We start from the raw sequence: 19,856 nt of genomic DNA, 5'->3' as shown, positions 1-19,856 counted from the left end.
ACAGGAACGCCACCAAGGCCCAGTGAGGGAACCCATGCTTAGGTGACATGAGGGAGGAGAAGGGCTTTGTGACCGTCTGGTGGGTCACGGACCTTTTACCGAACATGGGAGCCTTTGTGTCATGTGTAAAATGAGGCCAGGCGTAAGTGAGCGAGCATCAGGTTGGCCTTGTGTCCCGAGTATTAATCAAGGGTCTTAAGGGGGTCCAACAATGTTGAAGAAGCTGCAGGACAGTGATGTGCAAAAACATGCGTAACACCTAAAAGAACAACGTATGGTGGAGAAAAGTGTGCCTTTGGGGGCCGTTACTATGCAAAATATCCTGAGCAGACACTGTTACAATCAGCAGACAGACTGTGTACCACGGGCCCACGTCTTGGAAATACACAACACCAAAAGAAAAAAAGAAAACGTGTGGGGCGGGGGGGAGAAAAGTCTAAAATGCTTGAAATAGCGCACGTCTGAGTGCAAGCTTGAGAAAACCTTTTTCAGCGAGTAGCTAGCTGTGAGGAAGAAAGACTGTGTGTTTTAGCTTCTTTATGTCTTTCTACCACTCTCCATCTGTTCCTCTACTGATACAAAAGGAATACAGCAGAGAGTACACAAAAACCCATATTGCTTTGTGGAGAGGCAACACTATCCACGAAACTACATCGCAAACACAGACAGAAAGCACGACATCCTGGCTCTGTGGACATCGTGTTTACCGAAAAGATGATCCGCGGGATTCACAGACACACATGAATTCATGATGCCTCCTCATCCTCATCATGAATATTCCCAAAAAGGCTCTTCCCCTGATCTGTGGGAGATTCTTTTCTCTTTTTTTTTTGGTACAAGCGAGGACCCCCTTCTCTCATTCACAGTCTCCTCTAAATCCACCCATTCACTGCCTATAGGCCCTGATCTCCACATGAAATGATACCCCTCTTTCTCCTCCACTCTGGCGCCTTTAAGCACCCATATGCCAGGCAGCGAGGAGGCTGGGAAAGCCCATAATTGATCAGCAAGTCTAGGCTGAAAAAGTGTGACCAAGGTCAGCCCCCCACGAAGCACGCAAGAGTGGCTTCAGATACAGATTTATTGCAAATTGAAATGGAAGTTCTGCAGAGCAAACACAAAACATTTTTTTTTTTTTTTTGCATGATCCAGATAAGAAAGCACAAACGTGTTACAGTTTCTGTTAAAAATGTTCTGTTTTGCATTAAGAAAGAACATTTCATCACATAATTTAAAATTACATTTTAAAACTGCTTAAAATATATATATTTGTTTACAAAATTAGACATTAAAATTAACCGTTAAAACATTTTATAGCAGCAAGTGTTTTAATGATTGGGTTTGATTAATTAATAAAAACATTATTACTCTTCAGTACCTTTGTGATGTTAAATGGTGAAATGCAAACTATCACACCCACATTTATGCGCAATAAAAATAATTTCAACTGATATTTTTCTGCTTTTCACTTCCACAGGAAGAAATTCAGGCAAAGCAACTAAAAAAAAAAAAAAAAAAAAGACTAAAAATCCAACAGTGGAATGTTTTCTGCCTCAGAAATCGGAAAGTACCATTTACGCCCATAAACAGGCGTTAAATCTCTCACGTTTCTTTGAAAGTTTCTTTGAATTTGTACAGCTTTGAAGTTCTACCAGCAGCAATGTAACTGAATGGTAAAAACAGCAGGAGGGCAGTGTATCCATGTGATAGAGCTGATCTTTTGTTCAGTGTCAGACTTTCAGATATTTCAAAGAGTGGGGCATAATGAAAAAACTCAAAACAATGGAAAGATTAATCTGACCATTCCCAGTGTCTAGTGTCCAGAGCAGTACTTGATTTTCTTTTAAGCTACTAACGGTTGGCACTACAAGACAATACCAGTACCATGCCTGCACAGCAACCAGCAATTAATATTAGCTTAACACCAAGTGTAGCAACAAGAGGGAATGCCTATTAGAGCCTAGCTTTGCACAGAGACAGGATGCCCAACAAAAAATGCCACCATGTGAGTCCATAGTGGGCAGATTTGAATGAACTGTGCTGTGTGGGCAGGAAAAACCACACATGCATATTTGAGCTTCCTTAAAGAAAGCCTAAGTGCAGCCCATAGCAGTTTTCCCATTTGGGTCTCCATAAGGGTCTTCTCTGGTAACACATAGCCCATATAAAACTCTGGTAGTCCAAAGGCAAAATTGCAATGGCTGGATGTTGTTGATATGGAATGGACTTCAGGAAAGTGGTGTAAAAATCTGCCAAATTAAATATGAGCAGCTGCCTGTTGTGGTGACCCTCTAAGTAGTTTGTTGTTTTTTGTTTGAGTGACATTCTGGTCCACTCTTCACTCCAGTTTGTTGCATGTGAGGTGGAAAATATGTACTCAATGAGCTATAATTATATCATATCTCAGTATCTGATAGAGCACATAGGGGCCCATTTTTGCAGCCTACCTTGGGACTCACACGAAATGTATGGCATATACCTGCACTGTCAGGTACAGTTAGGCCCAAGTGGGGCAGCCAATACTATGTGCAGAGAGGAAACAACTGTGTGGCTCATTACAGGCCTGCAGTGAGTAAGCCCACACTCTGCTCTACAGTTCGGGGCCCCGTTGCGTCCTACATTTCATACTGGTTCTCAGACACTGTGGCCCATGTGACTGCCCACAGTAACCCCTCATGGGGCCCTAGGTAGCATGTTTGCTAAGGTAGCTATTCCCCCCCTTTCCAGGCTTGGTGCTAGGCTAAATTTAATGACACATTGAACATTTACCGAGAAAACAAATAATGCCAAGCTTTTCCTTTAATAATCCTCTGGCTCAAGTTTCAGCAGCGAGATACGACAGTACGGCTACGATAGAAGTACAGGGTGTTTGTCCATTTTGAGGAGGTGAATTAAACCATCATACAAGCTTTAGGGAAGCTTCAGGTTTAGCCTGTGTTGAGTTTTGGTTGGCAGTCACATTGAGGTCAGAGATGCTGGATTTTAGGTCACTGGCATAGGTGACAGCGGAGGGTTGGGGGGGCCACTCACTGCCTTCCTGCAGCTCCAGAGCCAGCTGCATATACAGCGCCCTTGGTGCCTTGTGTCTCCGACAGAACAACCAGGAGAGGACGGACGAAGCCCAGCGGTCATTGGCCACCTGAACATGTAAGGTGGAAAATAACTACTCAGTTAGCTATAATTATATCATATTTCTCAGATACTAAAATAGCAGGATCTGATTTTCTGCACACAAACATTGCAAAGTGAGCAACGCATTTGATTAAATCCAGGGGAAAAAAAAACAGACGACAAGAATCTGAAACGCAAGAAAGTAACAGTTGAGGTTTACAGCTGTTCAGACGGTTCTCCAAAACAGTCAGTCAATACCTTGTTCCACCGCATCCCTCGCATGTCTTAATGGATGGTAACACCGAGACAAAGACTTCAACATAAAAGCCATAAAATTTAGAAGAAAAAAAACTGACATATCCTCACAGATTAAAGTGACAAATTTATTGGAAGAAAAAACTAAATTAATGAGAAACAAATTTCAGTTCTGAGGCAGTATAATATGTATAATTTTGACCTCTTCGCAGCACAAACAGAGAAAGCACCCCAAACGTATGAGGCCAGTGGCATTTTTGATTACTCTTGTAGTTCCTCAGGTGTGAAATCCATCACCTCATCTATCCTATGTTCTTCTGAACAGACACAATTCATGGTGATGTTTTTTTAAAAGTCCACATGCTTATGAACTTTGTGGGCTCAAGTTAGAAAGTATTCGTAACTCAGATTGTACACTGCAGTCTGTGTTGTGATTCGATTTAGACAGTCTTGCTGTCTAAATAGTGATGTATTTCTCCAATGTGTCATTTTCTGTCACTTTTTTGTGAATTTTTGGATTTAATCATGGATTAAAATAGTTGTTTTTGGCTGTTTGAATATTACCAACACTCCCAGCCCCATATTTATGTATTTAAACCTACAATGGCCCCAATAAGACATTATAACCATTGGTGACTGAAAAAAGGAGCTTGAAGCTGATGGGTTCATAGAATGAGCTAGACTTGGTCATTCATGACCTGCTCAATAGTGGAAATGTTAATTTTTTTTGGCTATGTAATCCGTGTTATTGTTGTAAAATGAGAAGAAAATAAAAAGCAGGAGAATCGAGGTTAAGGATAACATGCTACTGTCTACACAGTGAAAGAACAGAAAGTGTAGTGAAAAGCTTCCCAACCTGCGGCGTGTGAGCAGAGGAGGACTCTGCGGGGCGACTTGCCCTGTGATTGCCTCTGAAAACTAGCCTCCACAAGATGATGTCAAGGATCAAAATCTATGGAAGATTTCAGGAACTTGAGAATCAGCTGATTATGAAAATCAGAAAGTCGAAAACATCTTAAATGGAGAAAAAATGATTCACTGATTTCATTACTTAGCAGTGATGCACCACCGACACTTACTCGGTAAGAAAGAAAGCAAGAAATCACATGCAAAATAAACTAAATTAAAGCATGCAAATCACAGTTTGCAATTTTAAAAGGAGCTCAATCACAGCGAGCAGGCAGGGTGTGGTGGTTTCTGAGCCGTACCTCCAACAAGAAAGAAGCAGCCGCATTCCCGATCATAATGATCACCAGAGTGACACGCCAGTCATGGGGAACACACACGATCTGGGGAGGCAGGAGAGGATGGAGAGCGGTGAGTGCGGCACCTCTGAGCCAATGCAACATCTCAGATATTCACGCTTTTGCGCAGATGTTTCTCTTTTTCAGTCCCAACATGAGGCAACTTAAAGCCTGTGGTGTGACAGTAACACGCGGAGAAAATGAGAGAAACAACGTTTACCTGCAGGAAGTTGTCAACAGCAGGGAAGGGATGCAGCATGATGAGGAGGAGAAAAGTGTACAGACCGATGCAGGTCAGCATGAACAGCCCTCGTGGAAGAAAAGTTACAATCTTTATCAATTTATATGTGGGATACGGGGAAATTTCTAAGTTGTGACTGTTTTTAAAACTCCTTTTCTGTCTTTTTAAAGCTTAAAAGTGTATTTGTGTTTCCTTAAAATTTGAAACACGCATCGCTGACAAAACAGTCTTAGCCTTACAGTTCTTGTAGCTTGGTTGTCTGAAGGGTTTTCCCTTGGAAAAAACGATCGCCACAGCTAAATACTGGAAGGTGGAGATGTAGAAGAGGGACGTGTTCTCATAGTTCCTGATGTTTTTATGGTTTTGAGGATCAGTTACGTTAACTCTGAGAGAGAAGATGGACCTGGAAACATTACAGGCGCTGCAGGAAAAGAGAAAAATGCAGAAAATGAGGACAAATGTCTCCTTTTACAAACAAAGAATGCAAGAATCAAACACGATAAAGGCAAGTGAAAAGCAAACGTTTCAAACGTCTCTGTTCTTTTACTGATATTAAACAGCACGCCGCCAACTTGAGCAGTAAATAAAGAGCTTCACATAACAACTGTTAGAGAAATCGGTTTATGTTTAGTGTGTCTGAAAGAAATATTGGGCAGATTTTTTCTTTTTAAGCACGTGCCATCACCACATTAATAATCCTTACAGACCACAGATATGTTAAAAAATAAATAAATCTACATCACTCACTCTGACTCAGGCGTCCATGTCTCGTACCAGCTCTGCTGTCGTACCAGGAGAAAAGCCAGGACCTGGAAGACCAGGCAGGTAAGGATCTGGGTCAGGACTGAGCAGAGCAGCTGGCCTGAGATCAGACTGGACGGCGGGCGACGCCACACCAGCTCCTTCCAGGCTGGGTTCAGACTCACTGACAGAGAGGATATAGTCATTAGAGAGCTGTTTTATGAACGCTGACTGGAAAAAAAATTTTTTTTAAAAATTGGTGCTCGTCGCCACGCTGCTCACTTGTAAAGGCAATGGTGAGAATGATGATGAGGTCAATGAAGAGAAACTGGAAGTCTCCCAAGTTGCTGAGAACCTAAAATATCAAAAGATCACACAGCGACAAATTAATGGCTCTATAATCTCAGCTGACACTCGCTGACTTTAGAGCTAACCTACATTCCTGTGTCACACTGTGTCATTGTCATCCTTTTCCCAGCAGCGGCGCGTCACTTTGCTGTCACGTTCCTTTGTTTCACCTAAACTTCTTTTTAAAGACGCAACTTGTGGGAACCGTATCAAAGTTTGATATGGTATACATTCCTATTTGGGACCCTTCCCCCCATTTTATTCATGGTGTCTCAAATGACACAATGTTTTCCCAGCAGGTGACAAAGAGAAAAAATTTGGAAGGACAAATATCTATTCACCGAGTAGAGCAGGATGACACTGATGAACTGGATGATGCTGTAGAGAGCCATGAACTTAAACACGCAGAACGATGTTATGAGGGCGGCCCGTCCCTCCCTTTAGAAGGAAACACAGGATTTAGAGTTCAAATCAAAGCTGTTCTCAGCTGAAGATGCTCTCGGAGTGTGAATAAAGCTGTGAGATACATTTACTCCTTTACCTGATTAGGTTGGGGACGCAGGAGATGTTTGAGGTAGAGGAGGTGAAGGGTGACGCAACTGACGCCTCCAGCTCTGACAGAGAAATCCCGCTGTGAGCTCTCTTCAGCGCCTGAGAGGGAGAGAGGACTAAATTAATATAACTCACTTTGGTTTTGCAGCGTTACTCAAACCCAGAGGTAAAACACTCAGTTTGATAAGAGTAACTTATTCATCAATACATCAAATAGATCAATTACTGTGTGTCAGTACATAAAATATTTAAGGAAACTACAGCTGTGGGCACCGAGGGAACAGAGAAAAACAAAACAAAAACACCACAAAGTCAAAAGGAACCATGACTGCAAGTAAAATGTAAACCTACATAAATGCTTTTAAAGCATGCATACATGTGGTTTACTTTACACTTAGTCCAAGTATGTGATATGCAGGTTGCTTTATACCACCTGTAGCCTCTTGTTCAGCTTTAAGAGGCTACAGTGTTTCAGTTTGCTTTGCAAAAAAGCATAAGAGACGATGAAAAATATCATTTTTATTATAAAGCTGACTCAGACTTACTCCACAGTCATTAGCACCATCACCACACATCCCAACGGTGTAACTGGAAGATAAATAAAACACGTGAAGACACACACGGGTGGCATGAAACGAATTAAACGCAAAACCACAAAACAGAGGAGCGACTCACTCCATGCTCTGCAGGACTTCCACCAGCTGAGTCTTCTGGTCTGGAGCCATGCGAGCAAACACGGTGGCTCTCAGCACAAGCTGCAGTGCCACCATGAGGGGAAAAGGAGAATTACACAGCTTTACACATGTTCAAAGCTAACGTGGACCAAGTAACAGACAAAGAGTACGTGTACCTTCTTGACCAGCTGGGGAAAGTATTCAATAATGACAGCGAAGGCCTTGCCGCTTACAGCGAAGTGATAACTTTGCTCCTGAGAAACCTCCCCATCCCAGGTCCCTTCATCCAGCTCGATCTCCACAATCTGAAGGAGTAAAGATGAGCCAGTCATACCATGGTACTATTTTATGTGGAGAATAAAATACCAGATTTAAGCCAAACAAACCTTTTTACCCCTTTTTTTTTTTTTTTTAACCTAAAGTGATTCATGCAACTGAACGACTGAAAAATGTATAAATGTATAAAACGAGCTCTGCACTGACAAATGTTTCAGTTCTTGCATTCTATATGAACTCAAAGGCAAAAATACTGTAAAAGTAAAGAGATGCCTCAACATGTAGGTGTCAAACCTACTGCAAACAGCAGAGTGGTTGAACAGGATTTGGAACAGTATTTAAAAACCAGCCTTAACAAGAGAAGGTAAATCATCTGTCCAGGCATGTGTTGTTTTCCTTGAATTACAGTACCATGAAAGTGTCTCGACACACACGTCAATGCTTTTAATGGTTGCTTCCAAGGAGCCAGACCTTCCTGTAATATTCGTATCTTGAGGCACTTTGTTACCAACAGCCTGTCACAAAAACACATTTGTTCCCATTTCTTGTGTTCAATCTATGACAAATGCCAACGAAAACACAGTTTGACAGGCGTAAAATTGTATTTTTGCACTAACCAAAAATGAATGCCAAAGAGCTAATAGCTGAAAGCTTTTGTTAATGGAAAATTGTATTTAGTAGTCAGTATAATCTTTTAGTGATATAAGTTTGCTTATGGTAGGATGCTGTTTGTAGTTATTTGGTAGTGACAGGATGTGTGATTTTAGCAGGCTTGGTTCACCCCCACATCCTGGGAGCATGGGAGAGGTCGTACCTTGTTTTATTGTTTTATTGTTTTACGGTAGGATTAACGTAGCTATGTCTGTTTTAGTTTAAGTGCTTCTTTACATATAGATGAACTGCTGGACTTCCTCACCATGTTATTTAGGGTGAGGGGGAGACTACCCTTTCCTGACCAAGGATGTACCTTTTGTGCTTTCATGTTATATGACCCTTTGATCAGAAGGACACACACACACACACACACACACACACACACACACACACACACACACACACACACACACACACACACACACACACACCCCTACTGAAGTATAAATAAAGACCGGGGCAGTTTCTTAGTGAGAGTCTCTCAGTAGGGAGCTGCCCTTGCTAGCAAGAACTCTGTGTGTTTCTCTTCTCTGAGTCTTTACTGAAGAAGTGTTTTAGAATATTTTCCCTAACATTGATTTGGTCCTTCGAGCCAGATCAGAAAATATCAGAACTGTTATCTGTGACTCTGTTCCAGGATCCAGCACTGATTCCTGACGCCGTGGGGAGCCAGCACCGAAGCCTGTGCACAGCCGTCTTGGATGAGGAGAGAGCCCCAGGACGTTAAATTCGGGTCTGGGCCGGTGTTATAATCTGGTTCACGGCGGTGGGATTCAGTCCAATGATCTGAACCACCAGTGGGACGTCAGGGGTGAGAAACACTATTTTGGTATATAAGACGGCCGCAAAGGTTTAAAGAAACGTGATAAATTAGGTTGGGTTCGCCGAAAGGAGCTGAATTAGACTTAGGTTTTAGAGGTAGCCGAAATTACTTCGTGACAAATTCAAATGAAAACACGTTGAGACAGAGGAATTAAAATAGGTTGGGTTCGCCGGAAAGAGCTGAATTAGACTTGAGTTTTAGAGGTAGCTGAAATTATCTCGTGACAAATTAAAAAAGGTTGGGTTCGCCAAAAAGAGCTGAATTAGACTTGAGTTTTAGAGGTAGCTGAAATTATCTCGTGACAAATTAGCGCGCAAATGTCTATGTGTGTGTATGTGTCTGGAAGTAAGTTGATTTTACAGCACAATACGCTGCTGAACTACTTCCATTTTTGTTTTCTTTGCTGAGGCTCACGTGCTGGTGACAAAGGAGAACGGTTGAGTTTCATCTCATAAAACTGATACCGCTTCACCGTTAGGGTGAAGTCGAAGGCCGTATCAGTAAACCACTCTGAAGTCAAGCGTGCCAGCGACGGCCCAGCAAAATCTTTGAAAATGGGTGATAAACAAGTAAAATTAACACCTGATGAGAAATGTCTAGAAAAACAGCAAGCCGGAGCAGGACTAATCCAAAAGAAAGAGAGAGGAATGCATAGTGGAAGAGCAAGAGGTAGAGGCTACACACACACACCAAACAGCGACTTTAACACTACATGCTGGAGGTGTGGAAAAGAGGGACATTTTGTATGTGACTGTAAGAAACAAAGAAGACAGTAACTCAGAATAGGACAGCAGCTCAGGTGAAGAGAGCAGTTCAGACTAGGAAGAACATAATAATCCCTCACCCAGTGAAAATTAGAGATCACAGTAGTTTGAAGTAGTTTAAAAAAGGGTTGGAAACAGACCCGACTGAATAGATATAAATGCAAGAGGAATAAAGTAAAATAAACAAAAGGCTAAATTACAACTTAATTTTAACGCATTCAAACTAATAATAAAAAGGATAACAACCTATAAACTGGTATTAATAATGAAAGCAGATAATTCACACAAACAGAACTATAACTGTGATAACTGGAGTGTGCAGCGTTTCCGTGAGCAGTTTTCCTGCATTTTGACGTGTGTGTAGAGTGTTCATAACATCAGCATTATGTTTTTATTTGTTTTGTTGGGTTGAAAAATAGTTAAATAAACTGGTGATCATATTTACGGATCACCATGGCACATATCATCAGCCATGTGATTTATTTATGCAGATGACAAAGTGAGTGTGAATGTGTTTGACGTCAGTGTTTGTGTGCGCTGTGTAAAAGTAATTGCCTTTGATTGTGAGAGCGGTGATTCTGCAGGTCACCAGCTATTGTAAAGAAAAGAAAAAAAAAAAAAAAGAGTGAAAAAGAGACAAAATTTATATTGTAGATGAAAAATAATTATAGGAAAAAGGTTTTGTGTTGATCAGCCAAGAACAACTACAATCTTATTTTCTGCTTTTAAGAAAGGACTGTTCACAAAAACAGAGAGAGAGAGATGTGTGTTGATTAAGCAGTGATGATAATAATGAAAATGTCTTAGTTAGTCACTTTCAGGTGAAAAGCAGACCTGAATCAATTTTCCACATGCAGCGGTCGAAAGAAAGTTATAGTTTAATATCATTGGAAACATGCAGGCCAAGTTTCTGGCTGACTTGTTTACAGCACCATGTGTCTCTCAAACTCACAAGCAGCCCTCACTCCTCCCTGAAGACAAGGAATGCAGCTCCAAAGAGCAATAACATGGCAGATAAAGACAGCAGCAAAGTCCTGAGCAAAGAGTCCCAACAAGCAGCAGCAGTGTGGACAAACAACATCAGAGAAGAAGAGCAAACCCATCATCCTGACTGATCGGATGAATGGCACTGTGTCTACAACAAGCTGAAACTTCACTGTGCATGTGAAGAGAACGTTTGAGGAGAACTGAACAGTTGGAGTTTGACATTTGCCACCTGTGGAGTAAAATGGCAAGAAGAGACAGAGGAACACGGGACAAAGCTGAAGGAGAACTGCCGGGACTGTTGAAGTGGGAGAGGACAACAGAGTGAGAAGACAACAGAGTGAGAAGACTAGGTGAGAACACATAGGAATTATTTAATGTGGGAAATCAAAATTTGGGTTAGCAAACCTGGGGAAAAGAAAACTGACTGCTTAAGTGGGAAAATTGTGAAGGAGTCTGAAACACTGCAAAAATAGAAACATACAAAATCACACAAACAAGCAGAACATGAATTAACCCTACTAACACTTCCAAACACAAGAGAGCTCATGAAGATTAGACAACATCTTAAGCGTGTGAGTCTGTTTATCATCTTATCCAAGTCACCTCGTGTGATGCAAAAACCAGTGGACTCATAGCACATTAGTTAAGAAATGATCAAATAATAGCAGAGAAGTGTGTAAGAAAGGCAGCTTTTAAGAACATGCTCTGCTGGATATGCAGCTCCACAGACATGCATTAAACCTGCCTAATAACACAAACGCATGTAATGAAAATTAGCTTGTTATCTTTCATCAGTGTTAAAATAGTGTCAATTTAGCAGACACTTGTTATCAAATACTGAATTTATCCAATGCAAATAATTGACTCTCTAGGTTGCAGGACAACAGTTTAACTTTTGTGGGAAAAAAGATCCTGGTTTGACCAACCAGTGATCAGACAATAAATTTAGTTGTTGATATAGTAAATTGGGAGAAGCTTCCTGCTTGATTGATGCAGCACAAGTAATTTACTGTATGAGGGAAATTGTCTTTTGTGATACTATTTTGAACATGCATTTCTGTCGTCCTGTCAACTTAGTGGGTTAATAGCTGATATGCAAATTAGTTGATCGGTTTTAGATTAATGAAAGGTGATTGAATTCTAGCACGAGTGAATGGGATGTGTTGGAGTTGTGTGTTGAGTGGAGACTCTAAAACACTGAATTTCCTGCTTTGATGTGTGAGTGAATCCTGTATTTAGATACACAACTCTGAGTGCGTCAGAACAAACTTCTTTTGTGAAGTGCATGACAGCATGTCACATGTTTTATGATGAAGGGAAAAAGGAAAATTGAATAAAATAGATCTGTGGCTTAAATGAGTGAAGAGCACAGACCTGGTGATTAAACTCATAAGTTAAAGAAGACATTAGGGTTATGTTGTGTGTTGTGCAGCTGATGGTTGGTTTGGAGTGAATCTAGCTGATGATTCTTCTCCTGTTGTGAAGTTGATGAGGAGTTTGTGTCATGACTTAACAAGGCCTTTTTATTTTGATACTTTCACAGTGCACTGAGAGTTTGGTTTGATAATCTCTGTTATTTTTCATTTTTTTAATCTTTTGAACAGGCACTGATTTTGTTTGTCTATTTCTTTTCTTTAAGCAGATCTGCACGTCAGAAATTAAAAGTGCTATACGACCTGTCGGGAAAGCCGTTACAAGTGAGTTTTCTCCACATTGAAATGGGCTCAGGAGAAAGCTACTTATTTGGGACAATATTAAATGAAAGTCCCGGCCTAAAAAGAATTCAGCGATGTAATCCAAACTAAAGTTCTTTTTCTTTTTAAATGGCGTCATTTTGCTGAGAGGGGAAACTAAATGCGACGACAGGTTCCACTATCAGCAAAGAATGAATGAATGAATGGAAATAAAAAACAAACTGACTGACTGGTAAAAGCTGGCAGGACTTGACCACGACTCAAGGTTAACCTCCACCTAGACAGGACAAAAGGGTGGATGAATTTATGTGTTTTTGTTACAGGAGCAGAAAGATGACAGCAACATTCGAGGTTGCATAATGGTTTAACCTTTGAAATGCCATTTTCTGTGTCTGTGCATCTACCAGGGGTGTTATTCACTACCTTGTGTTGCTTACAGAGGTAACGGTGACAAAGTATGCAATACGCCTGCGCAAGCGCTAACATTTGCATTTTCTTTTCTACAGCATTGCAGTTTTTCATGTGTTTGATCATGTGATTTATAAGAGGATTAGTTAATGTTTTTTTTACTATAGGATTTCTGGGTTTATATGTGACTGACATTCTTCCCACAGCTAGGGATGGCTAACTTTATGGTGTTTTTATGGCACCTCTGGAATGTGGATGGCCGACGCCTGCCCACCAGGATAATCAATGTGTGTTGCTAATGTTTGTTTTTGTTTTTTTGAGACTACATGTAAAAGATTCAGCTGAAGCGGACAAGTGACATGAGAAAAGCAAATAAGAGATGCAGTGTTTATGGAAAAGTTGAATATGGGCTCTTAGCTGGCCACTTTGAGCCCATAGTGATATATGAGTGGAGTGACTTTGCTTAAGAGAAGTCACCGATTACATTAATGTTAACTGAGCACATGGGATGATCCATGTCTGAGGCAAATTAGGGTAATAGTTGTAGTTTACTGATTTGAGAAAACCTGCACATGACACTTGTCTTGCTGATGTTGAATGCTTATTACTTTTATGATACAATTGTTTACAAGTGTGAAGTTTGATTTCACTTCCAGATTTTGCTTTCCAGGCCATGATGGTGTGTATGCAGGCTCCTGCCAGAGCCAGGTGTTAAGCAAATTTAGTATGCAAAACACACTAACATTTTTATTGCAGGATTATAGGTCCAGGGTGGTGCTGCTCCAGGGGAGGAGATGCCCTGATGTTGCCTGGGATATGATTTAGCTAATCTTTTTCTTTAAGACAGGGATCTGAGTTTGATGAGTTGACTCATGGGAGTGTCCATGTGTCAAGAGAGGGGATCCAGGATTAATATGAAACAATAAATTAACATAAAATTTCGGAATTAACATTAAATTTTGTTTTATATAATTTTTGCGGCGATTTGTGTGATTAACTGTTTATTTACAAGTATTACAAGTAAGTAAGTATTACAAGTAAGTATCACTATGCAAGTGATGCATCCATGTTCAGATGAGGCTTTGATGGCCTATAAGTGAAGTTCACTGAACTAAAAGAGCGTGGTTTGATGATTGTTGACATGCTCTCCAAATAGAAGTTTTTCCTCCTAGCAAGGAAATACAGGTGCAGCAGTAATCTCCTGAGAAATCTTCAGAGGCCCAGTGAGAAGCAAGGACCACGAAACTGCGTTGGAATGAGAGCTGTGCCAAGGGAGATTTCCAGAGGCCAACAGAGGAGATTGTGGACAACAGACGGGCACCTGAAGGATGAGGGGAGCGTGCCAAGCTCCATCGACAGCGCAGAGGGAGTCTAAGGATGACATCATGATTCTGTGAAAGCACAGGAACCAGAAGCTATGGTGGTGATGACAGCAGTTTCCTATGAACATCACCTAATGCTGTGTCACTATACTGTGCATACGCTGGCACATTGAAGACTGCTGGGATCATAACGCCAGTAAGATAACTGGACCCAGCACCCTTTTCACAAAGGGGTTGATAGAGGCCAATTCAAGTGCTTCTGACCTTTTCAACTTCCTGCAAAATAGCGGAGAGACCCTCCTGGATTTATCAGAGCCACTGCAAAGAGGTCGAGGTCCCAGGAAACCCCGGCACCCTCAAGACAGCACAATAGAGAAATCTCACACTTGGTTGTTTCAGTGGTGAGGGGGGAGTGCTGATTGAGCCCCCGTAGGGTAAGCTCGCACTTCAACCTCCAGCCTCTGATCAACTCTAGGGCAACCAAGTGCGAGGCGTGACGGACCTGTGTGCAACCATGGGAAGGTGGACCCTCTTGGTTACCTTGACTACGACGCTCACTCTTACAGGACCCCAGCTGGTGCCGGAAACAGCTGAACCAGGAGGAAGGCAGAGAAGATGGACACACGACAACTCTCACCTAAGGGATATGACGCAAGACCACATCCCTCCGTGGATGAATAATGCCTGGTACCGTTATATCCACGACAGAACAAAAGCAGAATCGGCAAATACAGACTATTATGTCTGTTCCCATCTACCCAGCACGGCAACATACCCCACACTATATGTGTTCCTGGACTAACTCTCAGGGAAGAACTACTCTATGATACTAGCAGAGAAAGGGGACTTTGTGTCCTCTTCAACAACACATTCTGCATTTACATAAAGAAGACGCACATTCATCAAATATGACTGACGCCCTGAATGTTTGGAGACAGATCCAGCAGGCCCAAAATCAGGACTATGTAAGTGATACAAGTGACTGGTTTTTCTTGGCTTTACACTGGCTCCTGGTTACAGGTGCTAAAAAGACTACTCATCGGAGTTGGGATATTTTTACTTTTATTTTGTGTCTTTGTAACGTGTATATTGCCATGTATAAAACTCGTGATTAACTACATAATATTTTCTTTTCTACTGTTGCTGCATAAATAGCCATGACAAGTGATGATGATAATGACCCCGACCTGTTGGAACATGAAGACTTTGTGTGATTAATGACGATGTGACAGAAAATGTACAACAAGATGTTACAAACTGGTATCTCACTTAAAGTTTTACTGACAACAGGAGGGAATGTTAATGGAAAATTGTATTTAGTAGTCAGTATAATCTTTTAGTGATATAAGTTTGCTTATGGTAGGATGCTGTTTGTAGTTATTTGGTAGTGACAGGATGTGTGATTTTAGCAGGCTTGGTTCACCCCCACATCCTGGGAGCATGGGAGAGGTCGTACCTTGTTTTATTGTTTTACGGTAGGATTAACGTAGCTATGTCTGTTTTAGTTTAAGTGCTTCTTTACATATAGATGAACTGCTGGACTTCCTCACCATGTTATTTAGGGTGAGGGGGAGACTACCCTTTCCTGACCAAGGATGTACCTTTTGTGCTTTCATGTTATATGACCCTTTGATCAGAAGGACACACACACACACACACACACACACACACACACACACACACACACACACACACAAGTATAAATAAAGACCGGGGCAGTTTCTTAGTGAGAGTCTCTCAGTAGGGAGCTGCCCTTGCTAGCAAGAACTCTGTGTGTTTCTCTTCTCTGAGTCTTTACTGAAGAAGTGTTTTAGAATATTTTCCCTAACAGCTTTTAATGTCTCAGAATGGTGTGCAGTGTGTCCCTAAAACAGGGGTGTCAACATAAGGCCTGGGGGCCAGAATCAGCCCAGCAAAGCCTTCAGCGGGCCCTCTGGAAGGCTTTGGAAAAGTAGTTAAGTTACAGATAAAAAGATACTTTCTACTATGTAAATGTGTTAAAAACTTAAAACTTAACTTATATTAAAATATCTAAAATACATTATATATAAATACATACATTTTGTCACATTACAGCCACAAACATGAATCAGTTTTATTGGAATTCCACGTGAAAGACCAACACAAAGTGGTGCACACGTGAGAAGTGGAACCAAAATCATACATGATACCAAACATTTTTTACAAATAAATAACTGAAAAGTGGGGTGTGTGTAATTATTCAGCCCCCTGAGTCAATACTTTGTAGAACCACCTTTTGCTGCAATTACAGCTGCCAGTCTTTTAGGGTCTGTCTCTATCAGCTTTGACTGGGCCGTTCTAACATGGATATGTTTTGTTTTAAAACAAACCATTGTTGCCCTGGCTTTATGTTTAGGGTCGTTGTCCTGCTGGAAGGCGAACCTCCGCCCCAGTTTCAAGTCTTTTGCAGACTCCAAGAGGTTTTCTTCTAAGATTGCCCTGTATTTGGCTCCATCCATCTTCCCATCAACTCTGACCAGCTTCCCTGTCCCTGCTGAAGAGAAGCACCCCCAGAGCATGATGCTGCCACCACCATATTTGACAGTGGGGATGGTGTGTTCAGAGTGATGTGCAGTGTTAGTTTTCCGCCACACATAGCGTTTTGCATTTTGGCCAAAAAGTTCCATTCTGGTCTCATCTGACCAGAGCACCTTCTTCCACATGTGTCGCCCACATGGCTTGTGGCAAACTGCAAACGGGACTTTTTATGGTTTTCTGTTAACAATGGCTTTCTTCTTGCCACTCTTCCATAAAGGCCAACTTTGTGCAGTGCATGACTAATAGTTGTCCTATGGACAGATTCCCCCACCTGAGCTGTAGATCTCTGCAGCTCGTCCAGAGTCACCATGGGCCTCTTGGCTGCACTTCTGATCAGCGCTCTCCTTGTTCGGCCTGTGAGTTTAGGTGGACGGCCTTGTCTTGGTAGGTTTACAGTTGTGCCATACTCCTTCCATTTCTGAATGATCGCTTGAGCAGTGCTCCGTGGGATGTTCAAGGCTTGGGAAATCTCTTTGTAGCCTAAGCCTGCTTTAAATTTCTCAATAACTTTATCCCTGACCTGTCTGGTGTCTAAATCCAATCGAGAATCTGTGGCAAGATCTGAAAACTACTGTTCACAAACGCTGAAGAATGGGCAAGGATTTCAGTCTCTAGATGTGCAAAGCTGATAGAGACAAACCCTAAAAGACTGGCAGCTGTAATTGCAGCAAAAGGTGGTTCTACAAAGTATTGACTCAGGGGGCTGAATAATTACACACACCCCACTTTTCAGTTATTTATTTGTAAAAAATGTTTGGAATCATGTATGATTTTTGCTCCACTTCTCACGTGTACACCACTTTGTGTTGGTCTTTCACGTGGAATTCCAATAAAACTGATTCATGTTTGTGGCTGTAATGTGACAAAATGTGGGAAAGTTCAAGGGGGCCGAATACTTTTGCAAGTAGCTTTCTTTACACAGACAGAAAGGGCAGTTTTACTGGTCTAGACCACATAAGATGGGCTGTATGTAAATGAGTTTGATATTCCTGCCTTAAGATTTGAGGAAAGAGAAGAAGAAATATCAGACCATTAAAAATAAACAGTATCTGAAAGTCATGTCTGAGAAACAACAGCACAGAGCTGACACAGAATCTGAGAGATAAATATGGGCCTTCAGTTGATCCGTCCACTGTTCACTGAAGCCTCATCAGAAATGGTCTCAGTGGAAGGGTGACTGTCAAGAAGCCATTCTTAAGGAAAGGAAACAAAGAGAAAAGGCTGAGGTATGAAAATTACACAAGAACTGGACTGAAAATCAGTGTCAACATATCTGATGGAGAGATTATTCAAACTTTAATGAAGCAGAGAAAGGAACAAAAGGCAGTCAACATCCAACGAAGAGCTCTGGAACATCCTTCAAGAAGTCTGGAGAACTACAAGGGCTGGCTCAAACCTTCTTCCCAGTACCGTCCACTAACCGGGGATTACTTGGTGGTTCTTACCTCGTTGTCCTTAACAGCCTGAGCTTGGTTTTCAGTGTAATGCCACGTGATACTCGCAGGCTGGAAATCTTTGGGAGGCACAGCATCTGCTATTATGACCTTCTCGCGTGGACGGACCATTCCACAGTCTCGAGCCACCGATATGGCCGTCAACATATTGTCGCCTATCAGAAGATACAGAGGAGAGGAGGGAAATGAGAGGCACAAACATTTGAATTTGCGTCGCAAATAAAAGACAAATTGACTGAGCTGCATTACCCGTGACCATCAATGTGCGTATGTGGGCTCGCTGTAATTCACATAAAACACCAGCAGTCTCTGGTTTGATTTTGTTCTGCATGATGATCAGACCGAGGAACTCCATGTTGGTCTCTATTACGTCCCTATGAGAGAAAAATCATAGACTTCTATAAATTGTGCTGCCATTTTTTAAGGAATCCACAAAAAGTCACATTTAGAGAAAAACAGATATCAGGATGAATCTGGGACACACGGTGACTTCTGACTTTTAGACATCATAAATCTGAGGTTATTGCTGCATTAAAGCAGTTTAAGAGCTCAGCTCACTTACATAACATTCTTCCTGTTTTTAAGTTTAGTTAATGATTTCCTACTTTTATCACACTGACCCCAAACACCCGGAAACAAACACTAATATGCTGCTGTTCAGCGAGCACGTCTTTGAGCATAGAGTCACTTAATAAATCATTCATATTGCAGTCGCCTCAAACAGTTTTGTGCCTTTTGGCAGCACGACATTGTGGCAGATGACAAAACTGCTAGTCATTTCAAATACTTCCAATATAAAAGCTCTCAAACAAGCCTTCCTCCTCATGTTTCACTTAGCAAGGACGTTTTCTGCCCTGCAATAGAAGGACTTTGAGCTAAGTTACTCTAAGAGCAGCTTCGAGCTTCTAAAAGCTTCATCAGCAAGATGAGAAACCACGTTACAAGCATTTTCTTCAGGGTGGGAGTATCCACATGCACTGTGGGCAGTATTATCTGAGGATACGGGCGTACAGTACCTGCTGAGGCTCTGGACTTTGTGCCAGGAGAGTTTGGACTCTAGCTGACGATGTGCCAGGGCAATAACCCTGAAGCCCTGCCTGGTGTAGGCCTCCAGAGTCTCTGTGAACGTCTGTGGGACTAAACAGAAGGTTAGAGCTATGTTGGTGTGACCTTATTATATAACATGAGACAAGATAAGAAATGATTTTGTGGGACAGGGAGGACATATTTTATTCATTTGTATTTCTTTACAGCAAAGTCAAATTAAAAGGGAGGAAATAACCATCCCATGTCTGACTTGTGTGCTGTCTGCAAAGGCTGGCCACCACCTCCGGTGCCCCTTTTAAGAAGGCGTCCATGTGTTTTGCCCCAAGCCTCCTGACCACCACACTCATCCTCTGCAGCGCCGAGGAGAAGGGGAACTGACGCACAATGCCCATCTCACAGGCCTGAGGAGCAAAAGTCACATGTTTGAACTGGAAAAAAAAAAATTGCTCTGACTCTAAAAATGTGTTGATTTATTCTCTTCATAACAAGTGATTCAAAGAGTAGTTTGACAGCTGCTTCCAGGCTTCATGCTAGGCTATAATTTTCAGCTAGCTACGTCAGATTTACAAGATTTAACACTGCGTAACAAAGTGAATACAAAAACATTGATGTTTTCATGAAATGGCAACTTACAGATAATTCAGAAAGCTCCTGAAAAAGAAAAAAAAAAGTGTCATATTAGGAAAATCCAGCATTGATTTA

At 41.6% G+C, this 19,856-nt stretch overlaps 1 protein-coding gene and 1 long non-coding RNA gene across 5 annotated transcripts in view; one reads left to right on the top strand and one right to left on the bottom strand.

Annotated features, from left to right (window-relative positions):
• Positions 1 to 1,067: 1,067 nt before the first annotated feature.
• The window catches only part of LOC120727736 (probable cation-transporting ATPase 13A3), a 34,027-nt gene continuing 15,238 nt past the window's right edge, over positions 1,068 to 19,856 (bottom strand). For 2 of the 4 annotated variants that reach the window (XM_040022196.1, XM_040022198.1), the window contains exons 17-33: positions 19,788 to 19,805; positions 19,405 to 19,555; positions 19,124 to 19,244; positions 18,357 to 18,481; positions 18,099 to 18,262; positions 7,343 to 7,471; positions 7,168 to 7,247; positions 7,038 to 7,080; positions 6,482 to 6,591; positions 6,282 to 6,378; positions 5,875 to 5,947; positions 5,599 to 5,776; positions 5,091 to 5,272; positions 4,831 to 4,919; positions 4,575 to 4,655; positions 4,223 to 4,318; positions 1,068 to 3,139 (exon numbers count right to left, since the gene is read on the bottom strand). In XM_040022196.1, the coding sequence (XP_039878130.1) occupies positions 2,900 to 3,139; positions 4,223 to 4,318; positions 4,575 to 4,655; positions 4,831 to 4,919; positions 5,091 to 5,272; positions 5,599 to 5,776; positions 5,875 to 5,947; positions 6,282 to 6,378; positions 6,482 to 6,591; positions 7,038 to 7,080; positions 7,168 to 7,247; positions 7,343 to 7,471; positions 18,099 to 18,262; positions 18,357 to 18,481; positions 19,124 to 19,244; positions 19,405 to 19,555; positions 19,788 to 19,805 (1,977 nt within the window). In that variant the 3' untranslated portion in view covers positions 1,068 to 2,899. The remainder of the gene's footprint in view (positions 3,140 to 4,222; positions 4,319 to 4,574; positions 4,656 to 4,830; positions 4,920 to 5,090; positions 5,273 to 5,598; positions 5,777 to 5,874; positions 5,948 to 6,281; positions 6,379 to 6,481; positions 6,592 to 7,037; positions 7,081 to 7,167; positions 7,248 to 7,342; positions 7,472 to 18,098; positions 18,263 to 18,356; positions 18,482 to 19,123; positions 19,245 to 19,404; positions 19,556 to 19,787; positions 19,806 to 19,856) is intronic. The other 2 variants (XM_040022197.1, XM_040022199.1) reach the window with 2 other exon arrangements.
• LOC120727742 lies at positions 8,862 to 9,808 on the top strand. The gene is made up of 2 exons (XR_005694583.1): positions 8,862 to 9,122; positions 9,201 to 9,808. It is a non-coding gene; the product is annotated as an uncharacterized LOC120727742 (long non-coding RNA).

The sequence above is a fragment of the Simochromis diagramma genome, unplaced genomic scaffold, assembly GCF_900408965.1.
Source record: "Simochromis diagramma unplaced genomic scaffold, fSimDia1.1 OVJJ01000205.1, whole genome shotgun sequence".
Classification (NCBI taxonomy): Eukaryota; Metazoa; Chordata; class Actinopteri; order Cichliformes; family Cichlidae; genus Simochromis; species Simochromis diagramma.
The sequence above is the reverse complement of the archived record's forward strand: the minus strand, read 5'-3'. Positions and strand labels throughout refer to the sequence as shown.